Source organism: Archocentrus centrarchus, chromosome 17 (genome assembly GCF_007364275.1).
Source record: "Archocentrus centrarchus isolate MPI-CPG fArcCen1 chromosome 17, fArcCen1, whole genome shotgun sequence".
Lineage (NCBI taxonomy): Eukaryota > Metazoa > Chordata > Actinopteri > Cichliformes > Cichlidae > Archocentrus > Archocentrus centrarchus.
The window spans coordinates 5,813,710-5,829,559 of NC_044362.1; the positions used below are offsets into that span (position 1 = coordinate 5,813,710).

The following is a 15,850-nucleotide window of genomic DNA, read 5'->3' on the forward strand; positions in this document are numbered from 1 at the left end:
ACAAACCAAAGACCATGGTAACTACACGTAAGACTCTTTCATCCTATGTATGAATTTTAGTTCAATATTTACAGTAATGTGGTGTTGTTTGGATGCAGGGCATAAAACCTGGTCCAGTAAATGACATGGTCATCCTGTCAGCAAGACCAAGAGAGAGGAAAATCTTTGAGGGAATTAGGTGTGTTTTAGTATAAATACTACACACACACACTTACAATCACAAAGAACCACTTGCTGGCTTAAACACACGCAACTTCAAAATAATATGCGTGTACGGCTGCAGCTAATGATCGTTTTAGTCATCGATTATACTATTGATTATTTTAATTTTAAATTGAGTAATCGGATAAAAATAAATAATCAGCATTCTGTCGATTTTTCATTTAATCACTTGAGCTTAATTTATACCATATTAGAAACATTAAAAACACTTGTCTTTTTTTAACAGAAGCACCTTGTATAAAGGTGCTACCTGCTCTCTGCCAGTCATCTCCACCCTAAGGATTAAGGATATGTACCAGGAACTTGCTGCTGAAGAAGCACCATCGATTACTACAGTGGCTGTCTCCAGTGATGTTCCTCTTGTTGACTCCATGTTTGGTCCTGTACAAGAGGGAAGTGTGCTGTCCTATCAGCTGCCAGCAAGGACAGTTCCCAGGACCCGTCCACACCAAGACGCCCCCTCTCCCCCACAGCTTCCATTGTCCAATTACAGGCTTGGACCCTCCACCTGTGCGTATGTCTGTTCAGAACATGAGCACCATCATATGGCATCCCTTGAGACAACATTTGAGATGGCTCACAAAATTGAGAGGAGCACGCGGGAGCAGAGTGGCGCCAACTAAGGAAGTGTCGTGTTACATCAACAAGATTTAGGGAGGTCTGTCACACCAGGGGTGAAAGCTCTTCCGAAAGTCTTGCCAAAAGGCTTCTGAGAGCCTCCAGTCAGACTGCTGACATGCGGCCGGGGACTTGGACTGGAGCCAATAGCAGTAGAGGAGTATTTTTATTTCTAAAAGGCCAAATGCTGGTTGCACCTCAGGATCGTAAACGATGCCATCCGGTGATGACCCCATCCATCCCGATGCGCCGTAGATGGGGTCATCACCGGATGGCATCGTTTACGATCCTGAGGTGCAACCAGCATTTGGCCTTTTAGAAATAAAATACCCAAATGTAACAAGCTATGTGGACTGCTCTCACATAATGATTAGGGATTGTAGACACACACTCAAACAAACACATCCATGTTACTGGCAGATCCAGGGACAGATGCTTATTTCAGGGTGTGACTGGTGTGACTTTGTCATATATACAGAAAATGACATGTTTATTGAGAGGATTCCCTGTGACATTGAAGTAGTCCAAACCATAGAAGAAAAAGTTGACCATTTCTTTTATTTTTACCTCAATGCTTACCTGGCTTAAGGTGGCTCTGCACAGCTTCTGAACCATTCAAAACATAGGTTAAATATACTGTTCCATAGCTGTTCATACCTGTGTCATGTTCCTGTTTGTGATTCATTGTAAAGTTTTAATCAGTTAGCTTTTTTTCTCTTTAAAACCAGGTGAAATCAATTTTGTTTGAGATTCTCTGTTTGGCTGTAGTAATCTTACCCTCTGCAGTCTGTTTCTCTGTAGTTTGTTTTCACTGTAAGAGTGGTGTTTTTTGAGCACACTACAGGATCACTTTATATTTCATACTGTTTATATAAGCAAAACCACTGTTACAAGTTTTTTTACTAGTTCCAAGACAAAAGGCAATGTTAGTATATTGAATTATTTGATTAACTGCATGTTACTTAAAATATTCATATTACTTTGCTGGTATTACTTGCAAGTGTTGCATTTTAATATCCCAGTTGAAGGCCTGCAAATACTTAATATAAACACTGAGATAAGGGGAAACAAAAAGGGTCTGTGAAAAGCAGAGTATTACAAAAGTGATTCAATTTTATTGTAAGTACAAACTGTAAAACAACATGAACAGTGAATTTACAAACTACTGTCCTGCAGTTGCTCAGATGGCAGGCTTCTTTGCCCAAGCCTTTACTAGTGGGCCATTTTCATAATTTGTGACTAGACAAGCAACAGTGTACAGTTGGTCGATTACAGTCAAATAATTTGCGCTCTTTGACTCTGTGAATGAGGTGCTCCACATGCACCCTGAGGCGTGCTATGGCCTGGGTCTCCCTAACTTCATCTGCAGACATCTGAGACCTGCCGGAGAGAAATGCTGGCCTGTAAATTTTGCAGGGTACAATGTCGTAAGAAAGCCTCTGTCCACCATGACAGCCATCCTAGGTTTTAAGATGGTGAGGAGACCAGATTCACGTGTGATCTGCTTGTCGCTGATGGAACCCGTATGCAGTCCTGAGATGAATGTCACTGCCCCATGTGGTGCAATCCCAATCAGCCCTTTCAGAGTGCAGTGTGATTTATAAGATGAAAACACTTCACTCTGGAGGAGAGGGGAAGATGGGCACTGACACCTCAACTCAATGCAGTCAAGGATGACTGTAGTTTCAGGGAAATCCTTGAAGTCTGCAGGTAGATTTTTTTATGTATCTGGTCCTCAGGTATCCAGATCCTAATTGAGCAGAGTACTGTAAATAAAAAGTTGCTCCATGCTGTGATGATCCGGTGGACTGATGGACACCGTGCCGGTCAGCAAGGTCCCGTTGTTTGGATCCAAGGGCAAGATCATTTAAGAACAGGAAGAACCATCAGTGGGCTGCAGGGTATGGGGTTGAGTGAGTGGAGTCCATGAGAGTTCCTCTGTCCTTGGTGAACACTGACCATGGATGGCTGAGCGGGCTCAATCATGGCCCAGAAACATCAGCAAGTCATATGATGCAAATCTGAAAAAAAAAACAAAACAACGTACCAATAAGTGTTCATATTTAAAAATGCCAATAAAAATGACAGAGGAATCATGTTTGTGTAACGCAAGGACAATGAATCATAGCGGCCACGTGGGAAAATTAACGTGGATTATAACAACAGGAACGGTAAGGTGTTATTTATGTTTTGGGGTTCAGAAAACAAGCCCTTTTTTACTCGTATTGACTGCTTGTTCCGTGGATTTTTCATGTAAAACGCTGACACTTATGTTGGAAAAGAGACGACTTTAATTTGACTGGCTACTTGTGTGGTTCGGGTCGTGTTCAGTGGAATGAAATGAATGATTTTCAGTGGAAGTGCTACTGCCTTCGGTACAGGAGGGGCGCTCGGGTTGCGTCTAGCGTGTTTTATATAATCGGTAATATAAACATCTTGCATAAAACTAATGAAAAAGTTGTTTTAAAATAATTTCATACTCTGTATAACACAAACGCATACATCAACACACACAGACTTACGTTGTGAAAAATCTGATGTCCTTGTCGGATGCAGCAAAACGGTGAATGCCGAATCGCTGCCTCCGCGTAAGGGTCTCAATCTGTTCCCGTAGCTGGCGGATAATCGTGCTCCTTAAGGACGTCTACAGTCGCATTGATTGGCATGTTATCCTCCTCCCCGCTGCCCTCTGGCGGTGGTCTTTGCCTTCTCTCCCAAACCCCCGGCCGTGGAACTGAGTAATTGTTCCACTCGAACAAAGCAGGTACAGCTCCCTTTTTTAAGCGCCGTCTTCCTGTTTCTGACGCTGGCTCTTTAATATCCTCAGGTTTGAAATGGCGGCTACAAACCCGAGTGTGAGCTTTAATGGCTAAGTTTTCCCTGCGGATGGCCACGATCCATTGTCGCCTTAACTCCTCATCTGCAGGAAAACGAAAAAAACTAAGCACCCTGTTGTACCTGCTACTCAGTGGACACAACGGCACACAGCAAAATTCAGTTGTTGTACCAACAGCGCGCAGATATTTTAACTTTTGTGTCTTCTTCATGGTCTCCTTCTTGTAGCTACCGCTAAAAAGCACGTTGAGCAGGGGCAACCGGAAGTGATCGATATGGCCTGAATTTGAACGGAAGTACGTCATCACTACTCATAGCATATAGACTATTGGGTTAAAAAAAAAAATAATAAAATAAAATCTGATCACCAGCCGGTTCGGCCTGGAAACGACCGGCCGTTCGGGAAAACTCCCGAACCTCCCGATGGCCACCACGCCCCTGTGTAGCGGCTACCGCGAGTGACACGAAAATAAATAAATAGATAAATAAAATGATTTTATTTTAATATTTCAAGATCACAATAATGTTCCCATTTAAAACTACAACAAAAACCGAACTGACAAAGATATAATGCACTTCAACTGGATACTTATAATTTACTTCCGCAAGCCGCACAGAGCTGCAGATTAAGCCTGGATGAGCCGCGGGTTGCCCGAACCCTGAGTTAGAGAATAACAATCAGGAATAATAATCAAAGCATCAATATAAGGACTCACAAATGTCAGCAAATTCCTGGAGGGAGAATGCTGAAACTATCGGAATGGACGTGAGTGAATGTAGAAAGTGAAAAAACAGGGACAAATATGTTTGCAGCCAAAAAAACTGAGCACAAAGAGCGAGGACCAAAAAAAAAATCCCAGCCGGCACCGCACATAAAACACCAGCACACGAACACAAGGTAATTAAAACACACAATCCAGCTATACAAGCATAAATACGCCATGAGCTATAGCTCCAAAACAGAAGCAGCTACAGGTGGTGAGAACATCAGGATGCAGCTGGATTTGACCTTTGACTCCTTCAAAGAGTTTATTTTTGTCAGACACCACATGTAGGTGTTAATCTGCTGCACTGACGCTGAAGTTTATTGGGAATTTATTGTAGCATTTATTGAGTTTTAGAGTTCATGTTTTCTTTGTTTCTCCCTGTTGATGTTCATGTGTGTCCTTAATATTACACACCTCTAACACTCGCATTGCGTGCTAAATGTCTTGTGAACCGTTGGTTGTTGAATATATTTCTTTAAACGGTATCTTTTGTTGAGTTTTTAATACACAATACTCACTCTTGTGCCTTGAATCTTGCACCGGACAAAGTATGAAAAACTAAAACTAATACTGAAACTAACGAAACTGAACTAAAACTAAGTATGAAACCTAAAATAAAAACTAATAAAAACGAGCAAAACCGCTCTGAAAACTAATTAAAACTAACTGAATTAGAGAAAAAAAAAGTAAAAACTAACTAAAACTAAACTATAATGTAAAATTCAAAACTATCATAACCCTGCATCTGAGCCGTATGCACCTCAGCATCTGCTGACCTCACTCTGTGATTTTACATGGCCTACCACTTTGTGGCTGAGACATTCCCAATCGCTTCCATCTTATTATAATCCCACTAACAGCTAACTGTGGAATATTTAGTGAGAGGAAATTTCACACCTGGATTTGTTGCACAGGTGGCATCCTATCACAGTACCATGCTGGAATTGACTGAGCTCCTGAGAGCGACCCATTCTTTCACTAATGTTTGTAGAAGCAGTCTGCATTCACAGGTGCTGTGGGCACGGAAGTGACTGGAACACCTGAGCACACTGATCTGGATGGATGACTGAATACTTTTCGCAGTATAGTGTATCTTTTGCTTTTATTATTCACCAACACCACTACTGCCAGTTGACACGTGAGTCAGCGGACTCTGTCTTATTGTCACTTTGTCACCATCTCGAGGCACCAAAGTTGATTTCAAGCAATGAATGAATGGGGTAAGTTTAAAACCAAATTCAATTCAGGTACTTTCTTGAGAATTTCAGCTGTTTTGCAGTTCTTTCCTTTAATTAATTAATTAATTTATTTAAACCGGTTAAGCTCTGTCAGCAACTAAAGTTTCAGCTAGTTTTAGCATTTCTAGGCAGTTCAGCTCCAATCTTTCAGCGTTCAGCATTCACACTGCTATTTCTGTAGGAAATGCTTTTTCTAGGGACATCGTGAATTTCTTCACAAATACAGTTTTAACCATTAGAGAAAAAATTACTCATAACCACCTCAATGACATGTCTTCTTGTTCGGCTGCTTTCAGCACTGCTGGTATTCGTTTAAACTCTCTCTCCAAGAGAAGTTAACTTCAACAGTTACTTCCTCCAGACCATCAACATGTCTACTGGTGATGTATCACAGGCTTTTTTTTTTTTTTACAGTAATTATTTAAAAGTCATCACTTGACCAGCTGTCTTAGCTAATTACAGGCCAAACTTCAACCTTCCTTTCCTCTCCAAAATCCCTGAAACTGATCATCTGCAGAGGAATGGTTCGTTGGAAGAGTTTCAGTCAGGTTTCATCACAGTACAGAAAGAGCATTAGTGAAGGTTATAATGATCTTCTCATGGCCTCTGACAGTGGGTTAACAGCACTGCCCCTCGAAGAAGCAGCTGCTGCAAATAATTCTGCCCTTGCACCCAAACAGGAAATGCAACGCTAATCACAGAAGATTAAAAAAAAGGAAAAAAACGAGACAAGATCATTTTGTTTTATTTGCCCAATTGCTTTATTGATGTTTGAATTTAAAATGCTAGAAATCCTTGTCTCATTTTCTATCTATCTAGCATTTTTAATTTAAATATTAAAACTAGATACGCGGCACTTTGAGACCTGAAAACACATTTAAACTCTTCAAATGTGTAACCAAAACAAGTGTGGCACTGAGTTCCCTGCAGGGGGCGCTGCTAACCAGAAGAATTTGATGAACCATCCAAGAACCAGTAGATAAAATTAAAGAGATTATAATACAATCAAACTAACAAACATACGAAATATGAGAATCTTTAAAATCTATGATTTAAGATACTTCTGCTCATTTACTCTGAGTGGGCCCTTCAGATGCTGGATTAAAATGCTGTAAATGTAACTGTAAATGCATTTTTTGGCCACAATAACAGATAAACCTTTCTAATGAAGCGCTGGAACTTGTCATTATAAAATCACACCTGATTGAAATGCTTCATTATCATCATCAAACTGTATTTGGTTTGGGGGGAAATATTGACTGCTGACTGGTGACACTAAAAAAAAAAAAAAAACACACGGTTATATCTGGTGGTTATTAACGTGTTTTAAGAATATGAAAACTCTCAGGTACCACAAGTATTTTAATGAAGAGCAGTATTTAAGGGATTTGTTTTCATCTATCCAAATATTTTCCCTGGGCTTCACAGTCCAGCTCTGGCACGGTCACTAACCAAACTAAATATGGATAAACATTCAACAGTCAATTATTATTATTACTACTATTAGTAGTAGTAGTCACAGAATGTCATAATCATTTCAACTGCTGTAACAAAAGAATTTCCCCAAAACAGGATAGATAAAAATATTTCCTATTGGCTTCCATCAGAACATACTTGGCTTCCATCAGTATGATATCAGAACATACCTCTGATATCAGGCCATGGAGTGAGTTTGTTGCTTTGTGATCTTCTGCAGGTGTGACACAGGTTTTAACTGGATGCCCGAGAATCGGGCAGGCTCATCATAAAAGCCCCAGAGCTTTTAAAGCTCTTTAATAGGAAACTGTGTGGGGACTGGGATTCGTAATTTCAGTTCAGTCCTTGTTCTTGGCTATTCTTCACTAAGTCACCTCTTGTATTTTATACAGATGAATGCCAGATGTTTATTTGTAGATGTTTAGAAAACTTTTTTAGCTAGACAATTCAGAAAAACTTTGCAATGATTCTAGATCATTTCTGGAAACAACTTGAAAGCTAACATCCCTGTAATTGACTGTAAACTAGTCTGTCAACACAATCTAAACTGAAACTCACAGAGAGTAAAGGAAACTACCAAAATAAAGGTTATAAGAGATCGGGCGTGCGGATTTCCTCCATGGCTGTGGGACACGAGCAGCTCGGGTCCAGCCAGGAAAGGTCGGGGGTGAAGGTGAAGGTGGCTCGTGGTGAGATGTGGGCAAGTAAAAGATCTGCAGTCAGAAACATGTTGGAGCTTTAGCTCATTTTACTGAAAAACCGTAATGGGTCGGTGAACCAGGCACCTCTGTAGCATCGCACTGCTACTGTACATACAAGACAACACTCACAGCTCAGTCATGGATTATACAATGCTTCTAATCAGTATGTTCTTCCATATATAATATATTGTATAATCAAACAGTTCTGGGTCACAATGTGGATTAATTAAAAGTGTTTACACACTGGTCCAACCAGGAGAGTCTCTAAGATACTTTGAGCCAACTTTCTTCATGTCCCACATTTAGAAGACTGTGAGGTGGAGAGTGTCTCACATCACTCATTATCTCAACTGAGTCAATCAAAAGGGAAAAAAAGCATTTGGTGTAAAAATATGGTCAAAAAATGTCTAAAATCATGTCCCTGGATCTTTGTCCTGTGAGAGGTCCCATGCTGTAGGCCCACAGGTGTGGAGAGTCTTTGGGGGGGGGGGGGGGGGGGGGGGGGGGGTGGAACTGATGGAGCCTCTAAGTGCTCCACACAGACTGGAGACCACACGGTGTCCTCACAGGGCGAGTCACCAAACAGCTGATTTCATAGGTTCAGAGAAAATCAGAACTCCCTGCTTGAAGAGCAAATGCCTCTGAGAGAAAACTGAGTGGACTGTGGCGCTGCAGGAAAATGTGTTTGAAAACGTTTAAGACAAGCTCAGCAAAAACTCCGTTTCCCTGTAACAGCTGTGCCGCTTCCTCCACAGAGGTTTTGTTCTTTTTAATAAAAGCAATATTACAACTTTGAATTCAATCATGCCACCCAGTTCTGTTCAAAGTCTTGTTCTTGACAACATCCTCTACGCTGGGTTCAGACTACACAATATCAACAGGAAGGCAGTGGGACCTGAAACACGAAGGATCTCAAGCCAAAAAAAAAAAAAAAAAAAAAAAAGGCAATCTCATGTAGTGTGACATCGTCTGTCAGAACCGTTTTAAACTTCCTGCACCTTATATCACAACCTGCTCCGGTTACAGTGAGCACAGAGCTTTCACAGTGAAGGAAAAAGCATAGACAGCCCACACTGTCCTCCTAGTAAACCTGGAGGTCTGTAGGCATTTAAGGCTTTTTCAAACAAGACGACACACTCAGAGCTTCACTCTCAACTCCAAAAGCTGGGGACTCCTTCCTGATGAGATTACGCAGGGGGTGAAACACAATAACTGGTCAAAGACAGACTATATAAAAGATGAGCATAATTTCCAGGTCTGAAAAGTGAAATACAAAAGCAGCAGGGGGCGACTACTGTGGTTATAAAAACACTTCTGGTTGTGTCAGACAGTATGAACATAGTTTCTGTGACAGAAAAATTATGCTAACGCAGAAGTGCCCAAAAACCTGCTCTATTTGAAGGCCACCAGATGGTCAGCTGTGACTGCAGAAAGACTTCTGGACCTACAGAAGTCTATGAGAAAACAGCTTTCTGTCTGCACCTCTGTAAACACCTTCCTACTGAGTTTATGGGTTCAGTCACTCATGTTGGGTCGCACTAAACAAAAGATTAGGTCTATTTTGTAAATCTTGGTCACACTGGTCAAAGTTAAGGATTATGTGTGGTATCACTGGCTAATGACTAAGGGTTTCACAGTCAGACCCTCCTCTACCCGTGACGTCGGGGCCTTTGCATCCAAGATGGCAACGGATGAGCGGAAACACCCAAACCAATGGGTGATGTCAGAGTAGTGACATCCATCCATCTTTTACACCATCTATGAATTGTATAGAACTCTGTCGGGTAGATCTGTGATCCCAGTGATGAGTTCATGGTTTTGGTGGTTAGTTCCACATCTTAGCAAACACAACCTGATGTTGTTCATTTTGTACATTATGGTCTCCACTGGACTCCAGGAGGAGGATAAATCCAGGTATGGTTTACTGTGTGATTTACGAGTCACTACCACCTGAGTGTGCAGTGTCCACTACTCTCCCGTGACATCTGGCTGCTAAGCTAAGCTAAGCTGTTGAGTTTGAGCCCAGTGATGGGCTGGCAGCCCCTGCTCTCCTGCCCTCCCTCTCTGTCACCTGGAACAGGCTCAAGCTCCCCGGCAACCCTAATAAGCAGTTAAGAAAAATGGATGAAAACAGGAAGGTGAGGATTCACTGACCACTGGGTGATGTCACAGAGGCTACATCCATCTTTTATATACAGATTATGGTCAAGGACCACACCTATTATGGCTCTTGGCCAAGATGCTGGAAAATACCCGTCATAGTGACCATCCCATATTGTGTAGTCAGAACCTAATGCTGCTCCCCAGGAGAACATCAAACCTTTAAGAGTGCCCTTTGAACTTCAGAGTGTTTTAAAGAGTTACTGAGCTCTAGTTCAGAATCAGCTGGTACAGAGTGAAATGTTGAGAAATCAGGTGGCTGAAAGGAGGGTTAAGACATTTTTAAAGAACAGCAGATTCCACCTTTCTAGACTGCGGCCCGGGCATCTCTCACCTGCTGAGGTACTGAAATATTAACACACCTCCCTATACAACTTTTTATTTGAAACATAAACTTGTCAAATGTCATCCAAAAACATTTTGCAAAAAAAAAAAAAAAGTACATTTAGATTGAAATCTGAAAGTATGTGAACAAAGCAAAAGGAATAAAATCACAAAGTGGATAAAACATTCAATTTTAGCTTTTGGCATTCTGTAACATTTCTGACAACACCAAAAATCATACTGACGTTTTACACCCAGGCCTATGCTCTACTGTGGACTTCATCTGACTGATAACTGCACAAGGGAAGAGGATTACACCTGTCTGTCACAATCTCAAACATCTGTACTTAAAATCTGTTTTTCAAGGCTAACAAAAGTGGAGTGTAGAAATAAAGCTCCGTGTCACAGGGTCCAAATCCATCAGAGCCAAGTCAGCCTGCCTGCAGCTGAAATCTTTAAATAACTGATGCATTAAATTTAAATAAATTAAAAGAAGCCCAACATGGACTTTCTGCAACAAACTATGCTATTTGGTCCATTTCCTGGATTTGGATGCACATTATAAGATAAAGCAAGTCTTCTGAGGATATCCATGTAGAAAACAAACACACTGAGGTTTCAAATAGTACAATCACAAATTGATGGCATGGGGGGGTGGGGGGGCCTGACAGGAATCAGGAAGCGTCACGGCTGCTTGTGAATTAGCATGCTAAGGTGCAAATGTGCTCACAATATCCTGAGTACAAAATCTTAATCACATTGCATCTCCCGCTCTCCTGTCAATGTGAAATACGCTGTTCATTCATGCAGGAATGGCTTTACAGTAATCTGATGTGAGTGTCCATGTGAAAACCTGAGGAATTACAAAGTAAAAGTACAAAACGGAGGACGCGCTTCTCTTTGGGTGGAATGATGGAGCATTTTAGAACGCAGACCTGTTCTCTGAATAAAAGGTTACAGGAGGACGATCCTGTCTACCTCATTTTTTTCAAGCTCTCCGTGAGTCTGTGAAAGAGGTGAACCCTGAGCTCTAGTGATGCAACAAAAGGCAGAAAGGAAAACTCAGAGCTCCTTCTTTAAGTCTCCAAATCAGCAGCTGAGAACAGTTGAGAGCTACAGACAGCTACATGCTTGTAAACTTATAAACGCACCTCTTAAAATGAATGAATAAAGTTGGGTTTTTAAATGGTCGCTCTGTGATTGTTAGATTAAAAGGTGCTCTAGGCATAGAAAAAAGTGCTTGCAGGAATGTGTGAGTGATTAGGTGAATGAGGCTTGCAGCAGAAAAAGTGCTTTGGGTGCTCACTTAAGTAGCAAAGCTCTATACTAGCACCAGTCTGCTGACCCTTTTAAAGCAAATGTTATCCATACTGAACCAAAACACCGGCTCCCCACAAACTAACATGAAAGAAAAAGAGGGAAGCAGGATCCAGAAAAATGCACCTCATCATTTTTACACTAAATTTCTAGACCTAGTACTTCAGCATATCATAAGAACTTGCTAACATGGAAAGTTTTTAATATCCAAACTTTTTACAGCTCAAGTTTTAGTTTATAGCTTAATTCTGGATGGAAACTGACACCATTGCATCCCTAGGGCAACTCCTGGACTGCCAAAATACTGATTGTCATCTTTCGTACTCAGCTAACCACATGGAGGCATTTTAAAGTCCTGGCCATGAGTGAAAGTGGCAAAACAAAATCAATCTGCAAATTATTTGACTTTGTCTTGTTTAAGTAGCAAAAGCACTCACAGAGCTAGTTTATTATCATCTGTATCGAGCTAACAGCCAACACATTAAACGTCTTGGCTAATGCTAGTCACCCCCAGTGACTTCCTCTGATATTCTGATCACCTCTGAACACCATTTCATTTAATACGAAGTTATTTCAAAGGAAAAAACAAACCCTTCCATTCTAACAAGCTTTCCAATTATCATTAGCAAGCATTAGCTTAACTGGATGAGCAATTTATACAGCTGAGATATAATATTTAAGTTTTTACAGACACATGACCACTCACCCTGTGGTGATAACCTGTCCACCTTTTTTGACATGTGACACTGTAGGGTCGAATGAATAACCATCTGATCACCACCAGCCGTGAGGGTAAAGCACATATTCCGACTGGTTGGTGACTGGTTGCTGACTGGTTGGTGACTGGTTGCTGAGTGGTTGGTGACTGGTTGCTGGTAGTCTCTCAGTGAAATTGGTCACAAAGAGGTCCATGACATATTGCCACAGTCACCCACATTGCATAGAAGATGTGAACTTGTCTGCAAACACTTATTAACTACTCTTTGAGTGGTAGTGATAATGTGAAAATTGCAACACAAACCAGATGCAGAAGCCTTCAAAGTAATGCCTGCACCCTTTTGAAATGTGTTGGCTGCAGTGCTGAGGCACAACTTTTACTTTAAAGGGAAACATTTTCCAATCCCAGATTGTGTCACACTTGCAGGCCGCTTGTAGATAAATCAGCATCTTCCATGTAAACTATGGGCAATCTGCTAGCAACCACAGCAACTGCAAGCAGGTTTGTGTTGCAGCACTCTCTTTGCAACCAACTTCACCAAGCAACATCCAGGAACGTCCAGGAAACACTCGCCAACAGGTCAGGGAATACCCATTTTTACCAAGTAGCTCCAAGTTGTATCAAGCTCAATATGGAGGACAAGTCTCAGGCAACGTGTGCGTGACATCACGCGAGGAACCTGAATATTTAGCATCAGGTCTACATGCTTTTATATACTATGGAATTCATATATTTGCATGTCTTTGTTTTTATAATAATGAGGAAAACACTGACGCTAATGGAATGTTAGCATGTGTTACAGGACAATAGCAAATGCCAATTTAATCTAGCCAGAGAGAAAAACAAGTATGCTTCTCATTTCAAGTAAGAAATATATATTAATTGAGGATTAAAGACATTCGCTCTGGGGCTTTAACAACATTAAAAAAAATATAACCACGAAAAATGTATTTTGATGCATTCTGCATCTGAGAACTCAAATAGCTCTCTAACACTACACTGAGGCAAATAACCAGTAAAACAAGTAGAATCAAAGTATGACCAATGCTACCAGAACGTAAATGCTGCTCCTCAAGCCAGAGCCACCGAGACTGCTTTCACAAAGAAAAAGGAAAAATGCAGGTTCCCATTAAAGTGCACACAACCCTTAAGAGGCAGAGACTTATTGCTCACTGATGGCTTAACTCAGAGCTTTCTACAGGACATCACAAGTCCAGGACTTTCAAACGCATCCACGAATTATGAAAAATTATAATGCAAAAAAATGAATCGCTGGCTTATTAAATTGTTTACTGCAAAAATGAGAACTCAACACATTCTAGGATTGTTTTAAGACCCCAACGGGAGCTGATGCTGGTCCAACCAGAAACACAAAGCAAAAGTGTGCAGACTACTTTTTGGAATGTGAAAAGGAAGCAACAAATCCATCATCTTCACTCCGTGAGCAACATTTAGGAAAGCTTTTTCTCCAGTGTTATCAAGCTACCTGTATTTAAGAAACAACGGAAGATTTCATTTTGTGGCTCTGATGATTTGGCAGCACCAAGTGACACTGGTTAAAAATTATTATGAAATGAGTTTGGGCAGATATGCAGACGATGTATTGGTAATTGTGTGTGACTTGTTGCTGATAGAGAACCATGGAGGCCAAACCGCAGCCGAGCCCCTTCACTATCAGAAAGAAACAACTTGGGTACATCAATGCAGGGTTTCTAAGAACGGCAGTTTCAGACGTTAGGTCATAAACGTCACTCTGCTGCGTTGACATGTTGTTTCTTGCAATCAAGCTCAACCCCCAGTTACACCCAAGTTAGCCTAGCATGTATGTAGCCTGTCATTGTTATTCCAGATTAAGTACACCAGCCAATTGATAAACAGACACTGATGACAGACAGGTGACCTCTCCCTTTTTCACCACTGTCACATGTGAGTGAGCCAGTTTGACAGGCTCTATAAACCAACACTTTCTACTCAAACCATCTTCAGGTTTTCACTCAAGATTTCAGGGGACAACATAAAAGTTCCTTCCTCTTCGAACCTAAATGAGGTGGCATTTAGGCAGCTCTCCCACTTACGCATATACAAATAATTTGACATACATTCAAGCAGGATCATTTTCCCAGTGGAGGATATTTTCACATAGGGTGAGTGGGAATTACAATAGGATGATCATCATCTTTTTCCAAAAAAGAAGTAAAATTCTTTCTCAGCTCCACAGCCGAACAGTCATTCCAGCTGCTGTTCCAAACAGTATGAACTCAAAACTTTATAGTTTTATCTGTGTGGTACTTTCTGAATATTTCCACAAGGGAACTTTGGTCCATCTCATATTTACAACCTCCATTAGAAATAAAATGTCAAGTTTCTTTGTCTTCTTCCCAGGGTCTCGTAAAGAATAATGGCCGAGTGTCGCACCTCCAAAAATGATGAAACACATAAAAATCATTGTCTGTGCGTCCAAACTATAAGTATTCCGTTCCAATTCGCTTTTCCTACAAAGTGCACGTTTCTGTGTGATTTGTTTCTAAAGCATGTAAGGTGCAGGTAGGCAGCTCTGTGATGACTGAGTGGGCAAGCTGAAGAGCACAGGGAAGTCAATCCAGTGACTAAATGGAGTTACAAGTTGTTCGTCTGCATTGTCTGTTGTGGAGGAGGAGGACACATTTTAACCCCTGTTGTAGAAAGAGGGTTTTGTTTTCATTCCAAGGTCCAAAGTATTGGGTGATTTCTAATTTCTTCAGCTACCAATAGTACATAATTTATTCAAGGCCTCTGTCCAATCAGTTCCTGGATGCTGGGAGTGTGGGATGCTGACAGCTAAAGGACAGCTTAAATTGTTGGCCTCTCCCTGTATGGGAATAGTGTGGCACTGAGACGGCACTGGAAAACGTCAATTCTGTTTCACTCAGCTGTGTTGTTCATGCTATGCTGAGGCTTTGAGAAGAAGCCCAAGCAATGGCGGAGGAGTGGGTGTACTTTAAGAGTTCACCTCTGGGAGGCTATTGATGTCAAAGTAAAGTTTTTCCACCCACTGCTTGGTAAGGTAGAGTTTAAGTGATAAGCCCACCATCGGTTATTGACAGCAGGTTGGCCACGTTGCTGGGCTGTTTGTTCAAGAGGTCAAAGTTCCTCCCTTGAAACAGTTCTGAACCCAAACAGAGGCTCATGCATCAGAGAGAGAGAAAAAAAAAAAAAGATTATGTAGGTATGAGTTTCAAACTCATCCTTGGTTGGGAGCTCTACGCCCACTCTCTGGGTAATTCCTCAGTTAGGAGGTGGAGTTTCCTCCTTTGAATAAATTCTGGACCCAGGCGAGGGGCGTGGCCTGATGTCAGGAGTCATCGTCTGTGTCCTCTATGAGAACTTTGGTGTCGCGGGTCTTGGACCTAAATGGAGAAAAAGGAAAAAAAAAATGTGTTTAAAGTTGCAAATGAAACATCATCATAACGTTGGTGTGTTTCCCTCTTTCAATCC

At 41.3% G+C, this 15,850-nt stretch overlaps 1 protein-coding gene across 1 annotated transcript in view; it reads right to left on the reverse strand.

Annotated features, from left to right (window-relative positions):
• Positions 1-8,778: 8,778 nt before the first annotated feature.
• The window catches only part of LOC115795390 (xenotropic and polytropic retrovirus receptor 1 homolog), a 40,030-nt gene continuing 32,958 nt past the window's right edge, over positions 8,779-15,850 (reverse strand). The window contains exon 16 of the mRNA XM_030751276.1: positions 8,779-15,762. Coding sequence (XP_030607136.1) covers positions 15,708-15,762 — 55 coding nt within the window. The 3' untranslated portion in view covers positions 8,779-15,707. The remainder of the gene's footprint in view (positions 15,763-15,850) is intronic.